Source organism: Myzus persicae, unplaced genomic scaffold (assembly GCF_001856785.1).
Source record: "Myzus persicae strain clone G006 unplaced genomic scaffold, MPER_G0061.0, whole genome shotgun sequence".
In the NCBI taxonomy this organism is placed as follows: domain Eukaryota; kingdom Metazoa; phylum Arthropoda; class Insecta; order Hemiptera; family Aphididae; genus Myzus; species Myzus persicae.
Window position 1 is genome coordinate 1,032,051 of NW_019100581.1, and position 17,321 is coordinate 1,049,371.

Here is a 17,321-nt window from a genome sequence, read left to right on the forward strand (position 1 = left end):
TCAAAAGAATATTTAGTGACTTTAAGCTTTCCGCTTCCCTCAAAGCTATATATTGTGCACTTATACGTCCAATCGTAGAATACGGCTCAGTTGTATGGGATCCCCAATCAACTGATGCTTGTCTTCAACTAGAACGGGTTCAGCAAAAATTTTTATGTTACATGAAACATTCTCTTAACGTAAACTGCACCACTCACGATTACACTCCACTTCACTGTTTGCTTAACTTATCCTCCCTAGCTGACCGTCGTCATTTCAATAATCTCTCTTTCCTTAACAAACTCCTAACAGGCTTGGTCGATTCCCCGTCTCTTCTTTCTCTCATTAACTTTAGAGTTCCTGTTAGGTCCACCCGCAATAATCGTCCTTTCTTTATACCCTTCTGCACTAGAAACTATCTAAAAAATAAACCTATTACGAGATTAATGAAATTAGCCAATGAGGATCCGTTGTTCCTTTAATAGTTTTAATTTTGTATTCATTGTTTAGTTTAATTTATATTTTATACTTTGTTATATTATTCATGTTACGTTATTGTATGATTGTATTGTTCACCTAATTATTTTAACCTGGGCTCACGCCCGTTTATTCATTAAATAAATAAAATATATAGTACCCAATGTTAGCACGTATATGACCGTAAGATTTAAGGCATAAATAATAATACACTTAAGATGCACAACAAATTATTTTATAGCCTCCGCCTTACAATAAGGTGCGTGACGCACTAATTTCCGCTCAGCTGATCACGTATAGCTAATTTAATCTAAACATTAGAGCGAATCAACCTGTTATGAAACTCGATAGTTATAAAATTATCTGTGTTTGTACTTTGGGCGTGGGTTGTTTCAGATGATTTCGTTTTTAAATGAGTTATGAGCATTTTTAACTTGCGCTATATTATGTACGAAAAACTCGCTGAAAAATTGAATGATTGTAAAAAAACCACATACGAACACGGATAATAGTGCGCTATCAAGTTTCATTAAGAGGACGCCACACCTGCACTTGTTGTCTCGGTCTTACAAACGCGTAACATACCAAATTTAGCACTTCACGTTTTATACCGTCAAGTTAAATATTAAAGTGAATCGACCTATTATAAAACTTGATGGTAAGAACTTTATCTGTGTTTTGTTGGAAGTTTTCTTACGATATTTCAGTTTTTAAGTGAGGTATGCTTGTATAACAAATGTAAATTAAAAATGCTCATAACTCACTTGAAAACTGAATTGTTGTAAAAAAACTTTCAGCACAACACAGATAAAGTTCTCACCATCAAGTTTCAAAATAGGTCGATTCACTTTAATATTTAACCTGACGGTATAAAACGTGAAGTGCTAAATTTGGTATGTTACGCGTTTGTAAGACGGAGACAGCACATTCGTGTGTGGCGTCCTCTTAAAGTTCGATTCGCTCTAAAGTTCAAACTATAACGAAGCTTAATGCGATCTGCTGGGCTTGAAAATTTTTCCGAGCTATAAGAAATTGTAAGACGACGACAACAAATGTCCGCTTGTACTTTCCTCTTGCATTGCATTATTATAAAGCGATTGTCATTAAATCCTGTATTTTTTAAAAATCATACGATGTAAAAATTAGCTTTTTATTTGTTTTTTAAACTTGTCAGTAATTGAACATCAGCTGTATTTCAGAAAAATTACGAAAAAACACGACTTGGTTCTTGTAAAGTTGTAAGTTCATATGAACTATTTTAATAATGCCCAATGTAAAAAGCAAAACAATTAAATTAAATTGATTGATTGATTATGGTCTTCACCATAAGTTAAATGAGCGTACACAGGTAATGTGTAATTAAACCTATAGCTAAAAATGATCTAATAATAAATACGTGATAATGTTATTATGTGATTATACTATAATGCAACGATAGTCACAGGATTGTGAATTCTGTGAGTGAATTTCGTAGGAAGATAGGTGAATGAAAAGAATAAGTAGATGATTTAAGGTAATAATAGGAAATAATTGATCAAATTGTTATACCGAATTCTGAGTTGTTTCAATATATGCCTATACGCACGGCGACAAATACACATTTCAACATTTAAACAGTAAAAAAAGTGTATGATCACATCGTGTTGAAGACTGGCGTGGACGTTCTGCATCGGCTCTTCTTTTGGAAAAAACTGTCGATGGGTCGATTTTGTATGATCAAGACCGTAGACAGAAAAATATTTAGGGGAGGGGGTTGAGTATAAATATGTTTCTTTATATAAAAAAATTTAAAAATCAAGGCCTTAGCAGAAATTACGGGGGGGGGGGGGAGGGAGAACCCTGACCCTTAAACTCTGTGTATATGTTTATATAAAAAAAAACAACTTTGATTTTAATGTAGGTATTTGATATAACATCTAGATATTCTACTTTACGACAGCAATTCACAAATCAGAGAGATTTACTATTTGTTTTTAAATTTATGCCAGTAATAAATAAATGATTGTAAATTTTTAGAAATAATTAGATGGCTGACGATTACTAGTTGGCAAGCAAGTAGTCCATGGCGGCCATGAACATTGCCACCGGAAATACCAGTGAATGGAAGGATGTTGACGAGGTTGTAGATGAAGATGATGGCATCAATGAATCTCTTTTGTTACACAAAACCATGGCTGATTTTGGTCTCATCGTGAATCCATTTGTCTTAAGTGAATATCTAAATGATAAAAAAAAAGGTTACCTTTGGGCGTCTTAAAACAACGTAACTAATGTGAGATATGTATACGGTTACTGGTATATACCACATAATTATTTAGGTTGTAGTAAAGCGATCCAACTCATCAGTTACCTATCAATCATCTAAAAATATTAGAGATTCGTTCACAGGAAAAACCCGTAAACAATCATGTATAATGATATGTCTGCATAAAAAAAAAAGTATAGGATTAACGCATTTTTTTTTTTATTGAACTTAAGCCTGGCGATTAAAGCCATTAGCTGTTGTAGGGGATAGGTTGGTACGGTAGGTTGTTTTTACGATTGTTACTGTTGTTACGGTAGGCAGCAAACACTTGTATGTGTGGCAAGGTTTTTAACTACTATGAACCCGGGTGGTCACCCATCCGGGGGCAAGTAGCTGTGGCTGTTACTTACTCCCAGACGCATTCCGCGACTAGTAGCAGCCAACGCACCACGCCAAGCCACTAACGCATTTTATCAGGCAAATAAGTTGAATAATAATATTTAAAAAAAAAAAATTTTTATTTAATTAAATTAAATTTGTTTTACGTTTAATATTATATCTAGTATATAAAATATATTGCCATGGACAATATATATGATATTATTAGGGTATCTATATTATTTTCAAATGTTTGTGGATATTATTATTCGTTTTACATCACATTTAATTATTGCTAAAATGAATAACAATTTTACAAACTTCAAATACACTCAAGTATTATAGATCTATTATTTTATAGTTTGTTAAGGGGATCGACGGTAGACAGTTTTTAAGGAGTTTCATGCCACACACCCTATATTTAAGGCGTTTTATGCAGGCAAGATTAATAAAATAATGAAAAGATTACTATATTTTTAAAACCAATTTGAAGTCTTCGCCTACATGGTTGTTGCATAATTACGAAATCATACACAAAAACGGTATTATGAGAGACAAACTAACGAGTACAAATATTTGCAGTAGTCATACCAAACTTTTACTAAATATAGAAGGTAGTGCCTTTTTCGTTTCATATTGTAATATTGTTTCAGAGTTTTTTTTTATTTGATGTAAATATGAAACTATTCAATATTATTAGTCAATAATAAAAAAATGATTGAGATTACAAAATTTTTTTTTCTTTGATTAGCTTCTAGTGTAACTATTATAGCTCAATAATCTGTATATTATAATATTGTGACCATTTGGTAAATCTACTGAAAATATTGTATCCATCTGTGTGTCGTATGCATGAAATCATTTTCGTGAATAAATATTACGGGTGTCTTCACGCTGTCTACATAATGTCTCATAATTTAAATGTCACATTAAACGTTGTACTTGTCAAATATTCAAATTTTATTTCAGCAGTCATTGGTCCTCACCCTATTGAGTATTGTGAATTGACGCTTGGCGTGTGCACCAGCCACGTTTCCTCTTTGGCGGTGGTTGGCCAACGACTCAAGTCGACACGTTCGTCCTCCGAGCCGACGTTCATCACCACCAGGTAAGTTTCTGTCGACGACGGCAGTAACCTATAGTCAAATAAAATAACGTAAAATAGTAGATTAAGTATCATTGCATTCGTCGTTCATGTTATAATAATAATTGGGTGCACAATATCTAACATTTGCCACCCTTAGGTACTATCCCCCTAACCTTTTATGGTACATCACTGCCTTTCAGTCTTTCAGCATGCAAACCTCAAGATCTCTACGATTGATAATATTATAAATTATAATGTTACAAAAAATCATCGTCACAAAAGATTGTTTGTTTAATAATATATTGTGCTATAATTATTGAACAAATGAATAATAAAAGCGTATGATAATTTGTAGATTCCAGGGTTATAGGTACGTGAATGAAAACCTATATCAACAAGTTTGCTGTCAAAGATAATTATTAGTTTTCATATTTTTGACGCAACACTGAGCGTGTGTAGAGGTTAGGGCATTTGGCATTGGGTATTATAATTTTTTACACACGCGAATCACTGTTAATGAAGAATAAAAAATGAGAACGGAAAATATTTTCATCATTACTCAATTACATTTTGATTCGGTAGGTAAACGAGTGGCGACGCTGCCTATTAATAGAGGTATAGGTTTTAATTACCTCAGCTTAATATTATTTAGTATGCGTTTCCATTCCATTTTTTATTTTATTATATTGATTCGCCTTTGAGGTGAGGGGAAGCTAAGCGATTTGCACGAGACAGCAATGCATTCTCGGAGGTCGTAGTATCACGTGCACTGCGCACCACCCACCTGGTGAACGCGTACACCCACTCGGACAGCTCTCTGCCGTCGAACGAACCGCGCTGCACCGTCCTGGTCTTCCGGAGCCTGGCCAACCGTTTGTACACGGTGTAATGGCTGCAGTGCTGCTTCCGCTGCGCGTCCAGGTTCAGCTTCCAGTAGTTGGGATTTACCGGCAACCATGGTGTCGACGAAACCGTGAACCCGGCGTTGGCACTGGCGTTCCACTGATACGGGGTCCTCGCAGGGTCCCTGCTCAAGATCCGGAAACGATCGGGTCCCGCGTTCAGGCCCTTCGAGTCCATCGTCTGGTCCCAACGGACGGTCGTGTCCGACATTCCGATCTCCTCGCCCATGTAAGTGAACGCGGCGCCGGGCAACAGCATGTTCAGCATGTTCATGGCGTCCACCATTTCGTCGCCGAACCGAGTGGCCACGCGCGGCCGGTCATGGTTTCCGATCTGCACACATTAAAGCATAGTTTTTAATTTTATTTTTGTGACGTGCCGAGATACAATTCGTCCATCGTGCAACCATGTGTCGTTGCAGATGGGTGTCTATGCGCTTAGTATCGTATTTTTTTTTTTGTTCAGAAATGGGTAAGCTCAAAAATTAAAAGCATCACGTCATTGACTCGGGATAGAAAGCGATTTTAACAGATTTTAAGGATATCAAAATAATTTGCTTGTTGTTTACCAGACGCGTACAATAATTACACCAACATGATCAAACTTATGTCATACAATTTACGAAAAATTAGTTTTGTTGAAGTTTAATAGAAAAAAATGAGCCTATAATATGTATGAACAGGGCCCACGCATACAATTATGGGCCCCTGTACTAAATGTTTGTCCAGGCCCTTTATAAAACTTCCAGATATACAATTTACCATCTATAATTTATATGTATAACAATTTTTTGAATAAGATTATTTTTTTAACCTTACCAATTCATATTCAATATTCATAGTTAAGACAACATCTGTCGAGTCAACTAGTAAACTATAAAAAATCAATATTTATACATTTTAACATTAATAACGTCTTTTTTATTAAAAAAAAATAAAAGGTGGGCATAATAATCTAATCTCTCTTACAAGTGATAATTAAGACACAAACTGCAACCACGATAATTTCTAGGTAATCAATGGTTAATCTGGATTTTGAAGTATCAAAATGACTTAATATATATAAATATTTATTTCATATAATGTTATTTTACAATATTATTTAATATAAAATAAATATTTCTGCAAAAATTTCAAAAATTACCAATAAATTTCAACGGGTCTGCGGGCCTTTGAAATAGCCGGGCCTCCCAAGGTCCATAAGCCCCCCCCCCCTTGTGGGGGCACTGAGTATGAATACTGTTTTTTTAAAACTATAACAAATATTCTATACTTAGATTCTTGCAGTTTGATTATTGTATGACTAAAGTAAACCGTCTATATTAGGTCTGTAGTATAACATAACTATTACTATGATTGTTGTATATATCGCTTTTTTTAAAACATTGTCATTACTTAACAGTTTAACACGTCATATTTTAAGGTACATGATTCATTCGTTGAAACTATATAGTGATCATCTTTAGCTTTGATATATCATTTGTCATTATTGAATTTATTTGATGTATAAGTCATTTAGTAATCATCTTTACTTATTATTTAGGTTTGGGTTTTGTATAGGTATTCGCTTTTATTTCCGGCATTTTTAATACAAATCTTAAAATGTAGAATTTTAACCAGATTTTAACCTACAATAGTTATGAACATAAGACATACGTATTTATTACATAAAAATAAAACGCAATTAGATGGTCATAAAAATAATTTTAATATGAAAAAAATGTTGTGCATTATTTTAAATGCTTGTGAGAGATATTCATACCCCACTAGTTATGTTTCATAAATAGATAGTTAATAAAGTGAATTAAAAAAAAATAAAGTTATTGAATATGAATACCATTTTTTGAAACTATAACAAATATTCTATACTTGGATGTTTGCTTGTTGACTATTGTATTATAACTTAGTATGATTATTGTATTTATTGATTTTTTTGTAAAATATTGTTATTATTTAACGTATCATATTTTAAGGTAGATGATGGATTTGTAGAAACTTTATACTGGTAATAAATTGATGTAATTCTAATATATAATTATTATATTAGTATTTTATTATTGATTGAAGGTGTTGACAATGTCAAGTAAATGTCTAGTTTTTGTATTATAATAAGGGAAATCGTTTTTATTTTAAATATTTTAAATATTATATTTTGTAGTATCGGAAGTAAAATGTATTAAATCTATAATGATGAAATTTTGGATTTAACCAATAGATGTTACAGAGAGCAAAAGATGTTGGAATCGCGATGTTACTTACCACCCAGTTCGCACATTTCCTTTCTGGCATATTGTCCAACCAACTATTTATAGCATCATTGAATTCAGAGGCGTTTGAAAAATCATTTAGTTTAACGATTAATTCAAAGTTAAATGGCATATGTGCTCCCAAATGGGTCTCATTACCATAATATCTCATAGTATTTTCCAAAGAAGTGTATGCTTCAGTTATCATAACTCTATAAATGCAGTAATAAAATATATTATCCAAAGATGTGATATTTTTAATTAACAATAAAAAATACAAAATTTTGAAACATTACAAACATTGAAATTTTAAACTATATACCAATACAATATAATATAATATATTAATATAGGTTTAAGAGGACATCGCACTAGCAAATTATAAGTTTATGATCCTCATCTTACAAACGGAAATACAACAAAGTATATTTGAACGATCCACTTCTGTGTTACAAGGCTTAATATTAGTGTGAATTGAACTATTATAAGACTTATCTAAAAGCAATGAAATTATCTGTGTTTTTCAGTTGGTTTTGACAATGTTTAAATTTTTAAGTGATTTATGTATAAGAACTTTCAAATCATCATATTTCACATACACATAACTCGCTTGATAATTATTACATCACAAGAAACCAACGTTTAAACACAAATAATATTCTTAACTTTGATAATGAGTTAGTCATTCATGTGACAAAAAATAGGTTCGTGTAAAAGCAAATTCACTATGTTCAAAAGATGGAGACAATCACACGTGGGCGATGCAATGATACGCCCTCTTACAGTTTTGTGATAACAGTATTTGAAATCAGAATAAATAAGAGTAAAAGTTCAAGATGCTTAAGAAATATATGCACGATATATTGTATCACATAAAATCATTCGATCCAAAATAATCGGTAACAAAACATACGTTATTTCTAGATTTACAAGCAGATGATTTGCAAAGAAATCATGAAAATTGTTTAGTATTATATAGCTATCAATTATTATTATGAATGAATATAATTAATGGTACTTATCTCATGCCTACTAAAATAAACAAAATGAAAAAAATTGTTCCAGAATGAATTATTAATAATTAGGTAAATGGTAAAATAATAAGTGTATACGGTACCTGATCTCTCCATCTTTCAGTTTGTATTCGTCTATTACGTCCCTAAACTGATTGATCATATCATACGTTTCATCTAAATTCACTGTATTGGGATGGTAATATTGCTCATAAGTATTAACCTCTTTCATAGCGAGCTCTTCTGGTTTCTTGATATCATCTGAGAATTATGAATCTTCGAACAAAAATTTTACGGCATCTACTCTGTACCCATCTACACCAAGATCTAACCAGAACCTGAAGTTGTCCTGCTCAAAAACACAATATTTTAATAAAATTATGTAACAAAAGTAACATAAGTAGGGGATATTAATAGCTATATTATATGAACGATTTTGATTTAACTTACAGAGATAAATACAAATTTAAAGACCGTGGAAATTGCTCTACTGTAGTAGCCTTGTTGTTAAGTAGATACTATAAAAAAGTAGATAGTAGGTAACAGTAAAGTGGGCATTAAATATAAACTAGTTTAAAAGTTAAAGCTAAGTTAGAATGTGTTTTTTTTTAACTTTTTAACTTAATCAGTTCAATCGATCATCTGTGAACTTAATATATATTCAGGCGAGTACCTACCTAAGTATAATAATTTACGTTTGCAGATAGTTTCAGGTAAACCTAAATTAAATAATTTAATAACTAGGAAGGCATTAGTAAAACATTTATGTAATTATATGGTCGATGCGACGTTAAACGCCCGATTAGGTCCTTCCCGACATGATATACACCTTTACTTATCACCATATTTTGTAATGCCCTGACAAGTTATTGGTTTTAATCTTAATACACATAATAATATCTAAGTATTCTAATTAAACTATAATATTGCATTATAATAGCTACCTATCATCTTATTTTTTTTATTTTGAAAATGTATTCTTACTTTCATTTCTTTAACCAATGCTTTATTTCTGTAATTTAAATCTGGCTGTTTAGGATCAAATTGATTTAAATAATACTGTCCACGCTTTTCATTCCATGTCCATGCTGAATCACTGAATACACTTCGCTGAAAAAAAATGTATGCATAGAAATATTAAATGTTTATACGATTTAAGCAGTTTATAATTTAATATTATACTAATTAAAATAAAATATAAAATATAACAAATGGAAAAAAAAATTCAATATACTATTGCCGATATTTTTTCATAAACGCCATAAATAAAAACAAACATAATATTGTATTGAATTCTTGAAATACTTTACCCAATTATTTGGTGGAACTGTACAATTATTTTCATCGTATTTAGCATCTTTCCAAACATAATAATCTGTGTACGGCATAATTTTTTCCACAGACTTTTTAAACCATTCGTGTTCATCACTTGAATGATTAGGTACGAAGTCTAAAATCATCTTAATGCCTATATATTATAGAACTAAAGTTATAGCTTTTTCCTGCAAATATAACTATTAATTGTGTGCATACCCCTTGTTGTTCATTTTTTAAACTACATTACGAGTTTATTCAAATTTTGATTTTTGGAATTTTTAAGTAGTATATTTTAAATAATTAAGTTTCTTTCTTAACATTTACGTAATGTTCTGTGGTGAATAGCGATACTAAATTCTTTTTTTTCTTCGTATTCCCTATTATTCATATAACTTTTTTAAACATTTTGATGTTCCTTATCTATTATGTTCCTTACTTTCTCTATTTTTAATAGTTTTAAATCAGTGTTTGTCTAGCTCATGATTTGGCCCTCGTCGTAATAATGTCTGATGAAAATTCAAACATTCTTTTAAACTCTTTAAATTTCAAATAGATTATTATAGTATATACACATTGATAATTGTCAAATGTTGTCTTTGTTTCCCATTTACAAATATCATAACTAGGTCTTTTAACTTAATGACCCAATAACTATCAGAATTTTAAAAGGATTAGTCTGAATGAATGTTGGTTTTTAGGTTACTTTTTATTTACAAATATATATTTTTAACAAAATAGTATCTTCTAAAAAAAGCCTGACCCATATTGCAGAATATGTAAAAAATAAAAAACCTAAAACAAAAAGAAGAAAAAAGCTGATTAAAATTTGTGTAAATGAAGATTATGTGATATGTCCAAATCAAATTGTCGTAAAAACTAAAAGTGATCCTATAAAATCCTATATTAAATGCTGTAATTCTACAAACGCATTAAATTCCAGACTTAAATATTAATTATTTTTCATTGACCAGTCTCAAACTAATAATTATTGGGTTTATACTTATTGTTCTTTGGAATCAATATAACTAACATTACAATTTAGTCAAAAGATAGAAAGTACCTACTTTTGCCATTTATTACTTAGTTTTTACATCATCATATTATATTTGTATGTTAAATATCTTATTTAAAAAAAATATATATATATAGATAAGTATATACATGTTTGTATAAATATACAATACTTAAAACAGAATGAAACTTATGATTTTGGTATATTATGCATTGATTGAAGGCAGTTGTCCTGTTTGTTGAGTTCACACCAATAAAATGCCAGCAATGTAATACAACATTAATTAATGTACAATAATTAATTAGACATAGTTTTTAGTACAGTTATAAAAATAATTGCTCCTTCTATTCCATGTACATTATATTGAATTATTTATTGTTTCTAACAGTTACTAAACCAATAACTAATTTATCACCATAAGAATTACAATATTTTGGTAGTGTATGCCGGTCAATTATTTTTTGAACAGCCCCGGCTAACATATAATGTCACCGATGGCCACTCTACCCTTGGCCCACACAGACACTGGTTTAGTAGAGTCAAAGAAAAATTCTTAGTGTATACTGTTTTATTTTTAAAGTGAATCAGTTTATTTAAATATTTAGGGAGAAAAAAAATACAGTTTTATTTTAAGTCCACTTTTATTGAATTTATTATTGTTAAATCACATATCACTATATCAAACATGAGGATGTAAAGCATATGGAATTTATGACTATAGTGGTATAATAGAGAGTATCTTGTGGATGATAAAAAAATCATAAAAGCCAATTACCAGTTATATTTAAGTATACATTATGTTATGAAATCAAATATATAATAAGTGAGCTAATGTAATAATATTGAACTCATTGAAAACCCAAAGTTCGTGTCTCCACATGAGATGCTAAGTGGTACGAAAAATCTCAAGAATTAGAAAATATGGTTTTTGAGTACATTTAAAGATTCCAAAAATCAGATTTTGAATAACTCCATTATTAGGGAGTGAGCATACTTATTGGATCACCCTGTATATTGTTATTTATACAAAAAAAATCAGTCAACAACATTTTATGAAGAATTCATAATTAATTTACCTCAGTCAAAAAAACAACACATAATTGTTTTTTTTTAAATATAATAAAAGGAACAAGTTGAAAACTAATTATATCACACTGTTAGTGTGACATACATTAAGTACCTATTAATCATTTTCTACTGCAACCTTACGAAAATTATCTTTATTTACCCAAAGATTTCAATTTTTTTTGTAACGAAACAAAATCATCCATTGTGCCATATACTGAATCAATCGCATTATAATCCGAAATATCGTAGCCAAAGTCAGCCATGGGTGAATTAAAAATTGGTGATAACCAAACACAGTCCACTCCTATGTCTTTTAAGTGCTCAGCTTTCTCTTCAACCCCTTCGAAATAAATTTCAATAACACGCAATAGAACACATTAAAATCCACCAAATAATAATGTACAAACTTTACCTACCTTTAAGATCTCCTATACCGTCACCATTGCTATCCTTAAATGATCTCGGTAAAACTTGGTAGTAAAGCGCAGTTTGCCACCATTCCAAATTTTTGTTTTCATCCGTGACGACAGTGTTATTCGTACTTGCGAAATATACGGCTATTTTTATTAATAATAATATTAATACAACCATGCTAAAAACATAAAATAGGTGTGAAACGAAAAAAAATTTAGACGATTCGGTCGCTCGAATACATCTATCATGAATTTTGGTATTATTACTATGGCTAATATAAAATGTGGGGAACAATAAGTAAATAAAATGATAATTTTGGGTCATAGATATCGCACTTACCACTCACGACGCTTACTTAAGGACCCGTGATAATCTATAAGTACTAATAACTCTCAATGCCACTCAAACCGATGACAGTGTAAATATCACCCACGATTTGATAGAAATTCAAAAGTTAACAATGAAGTCCACAAAACTTAGAAATATTTACTGGAATAAAACTTTTAATAATCTGTATCTCACGTCCATATAATAATAAGGTCTATCAATCGTGTGTGAAATAATCAAGTAGTTGGTATAATTTATTTATTTGTAAAATAAGAAGTGATGTTAATGATATAATATTATATTTGTTGTATATTATATTCAAAATTGTTTAAATTGTGCATTACTCCGTTACTTGTCCACGGCATTACACCGCTGAAAACTTTTCAGTAACAAAAAGTACAAAAATATTTATTTTACCCGCATAATTTACACAAAAAATATAACACTTGCTTTGTGATCGACAGAAGATTGGCTGCAAATCATGATCAGGAGAGACACAAACGCCGTGTCCATACACGATTTATTCGAATAATTATTTTCTCGATGAAAATAATAACCATTCAGTTCATAATAGAATATTTTACAAAACCAAAAGGACGGCTGTCAACAGAACGTCACTAAAATAACATGAACACGTATCCTTGTGAGTTTTTATAATATATAATATTATTTTTAAAGTTTCTATGCACACCGGGATTGTGTTCGATATGAATTTCGCAAAAGTCAAATATGTTAATTATTGTTGAACTGTCTGTCTTAATTCTGGTGTATATTATACACGTACAAGTTTAGTATAACGAAAACGGTTTGATTGTTGTTTTCAGACAACTACGAGATGAAATAATATTTATGCATCTACCAGCTATGCATAGGTACCACGGTCGATGCGAAAATTGCATACAACAATTTGCAACATTGTAATTTGTAGGATCTGTTTGTTTTACATACAATATGAAAACAAAATTGTCTTGGGTGATTGGTTGTTTGGAAATCAAAAACTTAAATTATGAATACAACTTTTTTCATGGTATTGAGAACCGGGGGAAGAACTGGTGTTGTCGTTGCTTCTCCCACGGTAACCATCGTTTATTGTGCAACAAAAAACAAAAGTAATTACTACAGCAATAGCATCCTAGGACCTAGGATACGCTCCTCATAATTACCAAATGTATATTCCTCGTGCAAAGTCCCCGACGCTTTTGGTTGAGGCGGACCATCCGCTTGCCACAGGGTGATGGTGACTTACCGCTCTTCTGTTTTCATCGTGTTTTTGGAGGGGAGTGGTGCAATAGGAAAGTTCGCGGCTCTCAGTCAGGCCCTGATACTCGGTCTCTAGAGGCCCTAGAGATCGGCTGGAGGCATGAAAGCCAGCAGCAGTGCGGCCTCGTCTGACATGGTCCGATATGCCCTTATCACCCTGAGGCTACTAAGCAGCTGACCTCTGAGGGCAAACGAGGTTTGCTCTGGTTCTAGTCGGCGAAGCTGCCGATCGAATTCATACCAATGTGTGTATCAGTAAACATAATGCTGTGACGAAGCTAAGTCTAGGCACTTGGACACCAGGTTTACCTGCTCTCTTAAGGCATGCTTGATATAATCTGCGGAGAGTCAGGCACGCTTGACGGATCTCTGCGATGTCTGTTTACAACCAGTGGATGGGGCGCTTGGCCAGGGTAGCTGGTCTCCTCCTTGGCATTACAAGCCTCACACGCACCTACAAGGTAGTCGACGAGAGCTTTGGACGAAGCCAGGGCTTTGTTGGTGTAAACTTCTCTTTCAACGATTGCTGGTTGGTTGGCACTAAGATAGTGACACTGGGCATCACCGTCCTGCTGTTTTACTGACCAGCCCGGCGGTGCTGGTTGTGCGTGGACCTGCTGCAGCTTGTCCGTATTGAAGCCGACGTAGAGTGTCGCTCAGCGAGTTTGCCTACCGAAAGCTCTACATCTCTATAAAAGGTAACATCGATTATAGACTTGTCCTCATGAATGTGAGGACCATTTTTGTATTGGCCAAGGTCATTTCGTGACTTGTGACGAGGTCGGACAAGAGACCACCCCTTAACCCTTAAGTTGTTGACTCTCGATCCCCACTTTACATTCCACACATTTAAGTCCCCTGCCAGCACGATTTTCACATTTCCCCGGGTGGCCGTCTCTAGATCTACCAAGAAGAGAGAAAATTCCTGTATAGACTAGCTATACAGTAGCAGCTGACAACAGTTAATATTTCCAGACAAACCCATCGACGGAGCCCAGCCCGTCATGAGTGAGAGTCGTTCGCTGGGTAGTTGCCACTACGGCCTCGTGGCGGTTGGCGCTCAAGCACCACGTCTTCGCGGCCATGGTGAGTGTAAGGCTCACTCGCATTGAAGACGTCAACCTTGATTTCGACGGTGGTGTGTATCATGAACTGATCAGCGGCCTAGTACCCGTTCAAATTAACTTGCCGGAAGTTTATTATCGGATGGGGTGTATGGCGTTTTGCTTAACTTCCTCGAGGAGCAGGCGCCGGATCCTAGCTTGTGGCCCACCTTGGGAAGACTCTCCATTTGGTACGCTAGAAAGTTATCTTCGGACTCATTGCAGTCCTTCATTGCATGGTTCTTATCCCCACAACTAAAACAGGCTCCGGCCCTGGCAGGGGCTGTGCAACTCCTCGAGTTGTGATCGAAGACATGACAAGTGAAGCACCTCTCAGGGGGAGTGTCCTAGGGTGGACATGAAACATGGTCCACCCGATTGGGATTCTCGTGATCTGAATGGCGCATATCTACGCTACCTAGGAGGTTTCCTGTAACCATCGATCAATTCTCGGCATCGGTGTCCATGGCGGATTCTGCCTCGGTATCTGTGACTTAGCGGTCATGCTGGCCCCGACATATTTCCGTGCACTTCTCCGCCCGATAGTTGCCTTTTTCTCGGCGTTGGCGTCACTGTTCTACCAGCTTGGTGTTAATGTCGCATCAGTCATGACTAGCCTCTCAAAGGGTTGGTACATCCCATCATTCAAAGATACCTTTAGAAGAGATGGCGGTGAGGGGAACAGCTTCCCCTTCTTATTGATAAAGCCACTCATGATTTTCATCAGATCTACCAGTAGGTCGGCGATGAAGAACATGCCGGGGGTATCCCTCTTAGCTAGGTCCTTCTTTGCCGCTTGGGCTGCCGATTTCAGGGTCGATCTCATGTAGTTCATGTCAGCTTCCAGCTCGCTTAGTCCGGGATACTCCTACCGGTTCGACTGTGAGTCGATTTTTTTTCTGTGGCTGGGAATTTCCGTGACTGTTCGTGGGTGTTGTATCCCCAGTCGTGACGTAGTACTCATTCATACTTTGTTCCTGGGCAGAGCTTCCTAGCTCCACGGGTTCATTTTTTATGATGCCGTAGGCTAAGAGGAAGGGGGATAGGTCGACCCTATTCTCGGATCCAATCAGATGAGATTTGGTGGTTTGGGACCTTGAGGAAATCCCTTGGAAAGGGTTTTGGATCCCTAGACCATACGAGGGACTTGTAGACGCTGTAAAACAGAAACCCTTGGTGAAGGAACGGGGTCCCTTAACACCAGAGGTCCTTGAGATATGCCCAATTGAAAAAAACGAGGTTTGTGGGTAACTTTCAGTACATAGTGGAGGTGGATACGTCCGTTACCTAACAGCTTTTCTCCCGAGCGCTGATGCGCTTTCCTACAAAGGTATGTGGCTTTTAGTGTTTCACGCTCAGCCGCGTGACTGTCACCGTGGACTTTAGTTCAGGCGTGTGTTTGATGATAAGAAATGTAAAATAAAATAGTTACTACTCACCAAATCTGGTGGCCGTGTTAGGTATATGGATATTCCATAACCTTCCCCAGGGGGGAGTTTTTATCGGGTTGACTTGAAAACGACGCCGACCCCGACTACACCTTTAGACGGAAAAATCACAAGATAGTATTTTCGTATGGAGTTGTCTGATGTGGATCCGTGAGTCACCGCTTGTAGCGGGCCTTGGAGCTGTACTCACTAAGCGTGAGTTACGTCGTTCTACTTCACCTAAGTTATAATAATATATATATTATTTTTATAATTTGTATCATTGAGAATAATATTATATAAGATATATAATACTCAATGTTAATACGTATATGACAGTAAGAATTGAGGCATGATAATACACTTAAGGTGCACAAATATTTATTTTGTTGTCTATGCCTTACAAGTGCGTAACAGACCAATTTCTGCTCAGCAGATCACATATAGCTCCTTTAATTTAAAAATTAGAGTGAATCAAAATCGATGGTTACAACATTATCTGTGTTTGTACTTTGTATGTGGGTTGTTTCAGATGATTCATTCCGTTTTTAAATGAGTTATGAACATTTTTAACTTACGCTATATTATACACCTAAAAATCGCTAAAAAAAGCCACATATAAGCACGGACAATGTGTTTACTATTGAGTTTCATTGAAGTTTGATTCACTCTAATTTTTAAGCTTAAACGTGAACTTCTGAGTGTAAATTTGGTATGTTACTCACTTGTAAGACGGTAACAACAAATGCCCGTGTAGCTTACTCTTACATTGTATTATTATAAAGCGAATGTCATTCAAACCTGCATTTTTTTAATAATCATGCGATGGAAAAGTCAGATTTTTAATTTGTTTTTTAAACGAGTTGGTTATTGTACAACCTTCTCTATTAACCACATTTCAGAAAAATTACAAAACAACACAACTTACAACTGCGTTCTTGTAAAGTTGTCAGTTCATATTAATGCTTTTAATAATTTATTCCGATTAGCATTCAATGAGAAAAGAAAAACAATTAAATTAAACTGATTGATTATGGTCTTTGGGGAGACGTTCATATCTAGATTT

The 17,321-nt window shown here is 34.0% G+C and overlaps 1 protein-coding gene across 1 annotated transcript; it reads right to left on the reverse strand.

The window, feature by feature from the left end:
• Nucleotides 1-2,360: 2,360 nt before the first annotated feature.
• Nucleotides 2,361-12,402, reverse strand: LOC111034870 (maltase A1-like). Its single transcript, XM_022316278.1, is given in 9 exon segments — nt 2,361-2,674; nt 4,066-4,215; nt 4,951-5,402; nt 7,328-7,526; nt 8,432-8,676; nt 9,312-9,437; nt 9,638-9,795; nt 11,885-12,064; nt 12,141-12,402. Coding segments are annotated over 9 exon segments (1,863 nt in total). The 5' UTR covers nt 12,316-12,402; the 3' UTR covers nt 2,361-2,496.
• Nucleotides 12,403-17,321: the final 4,919 nt, after the last annotated feature.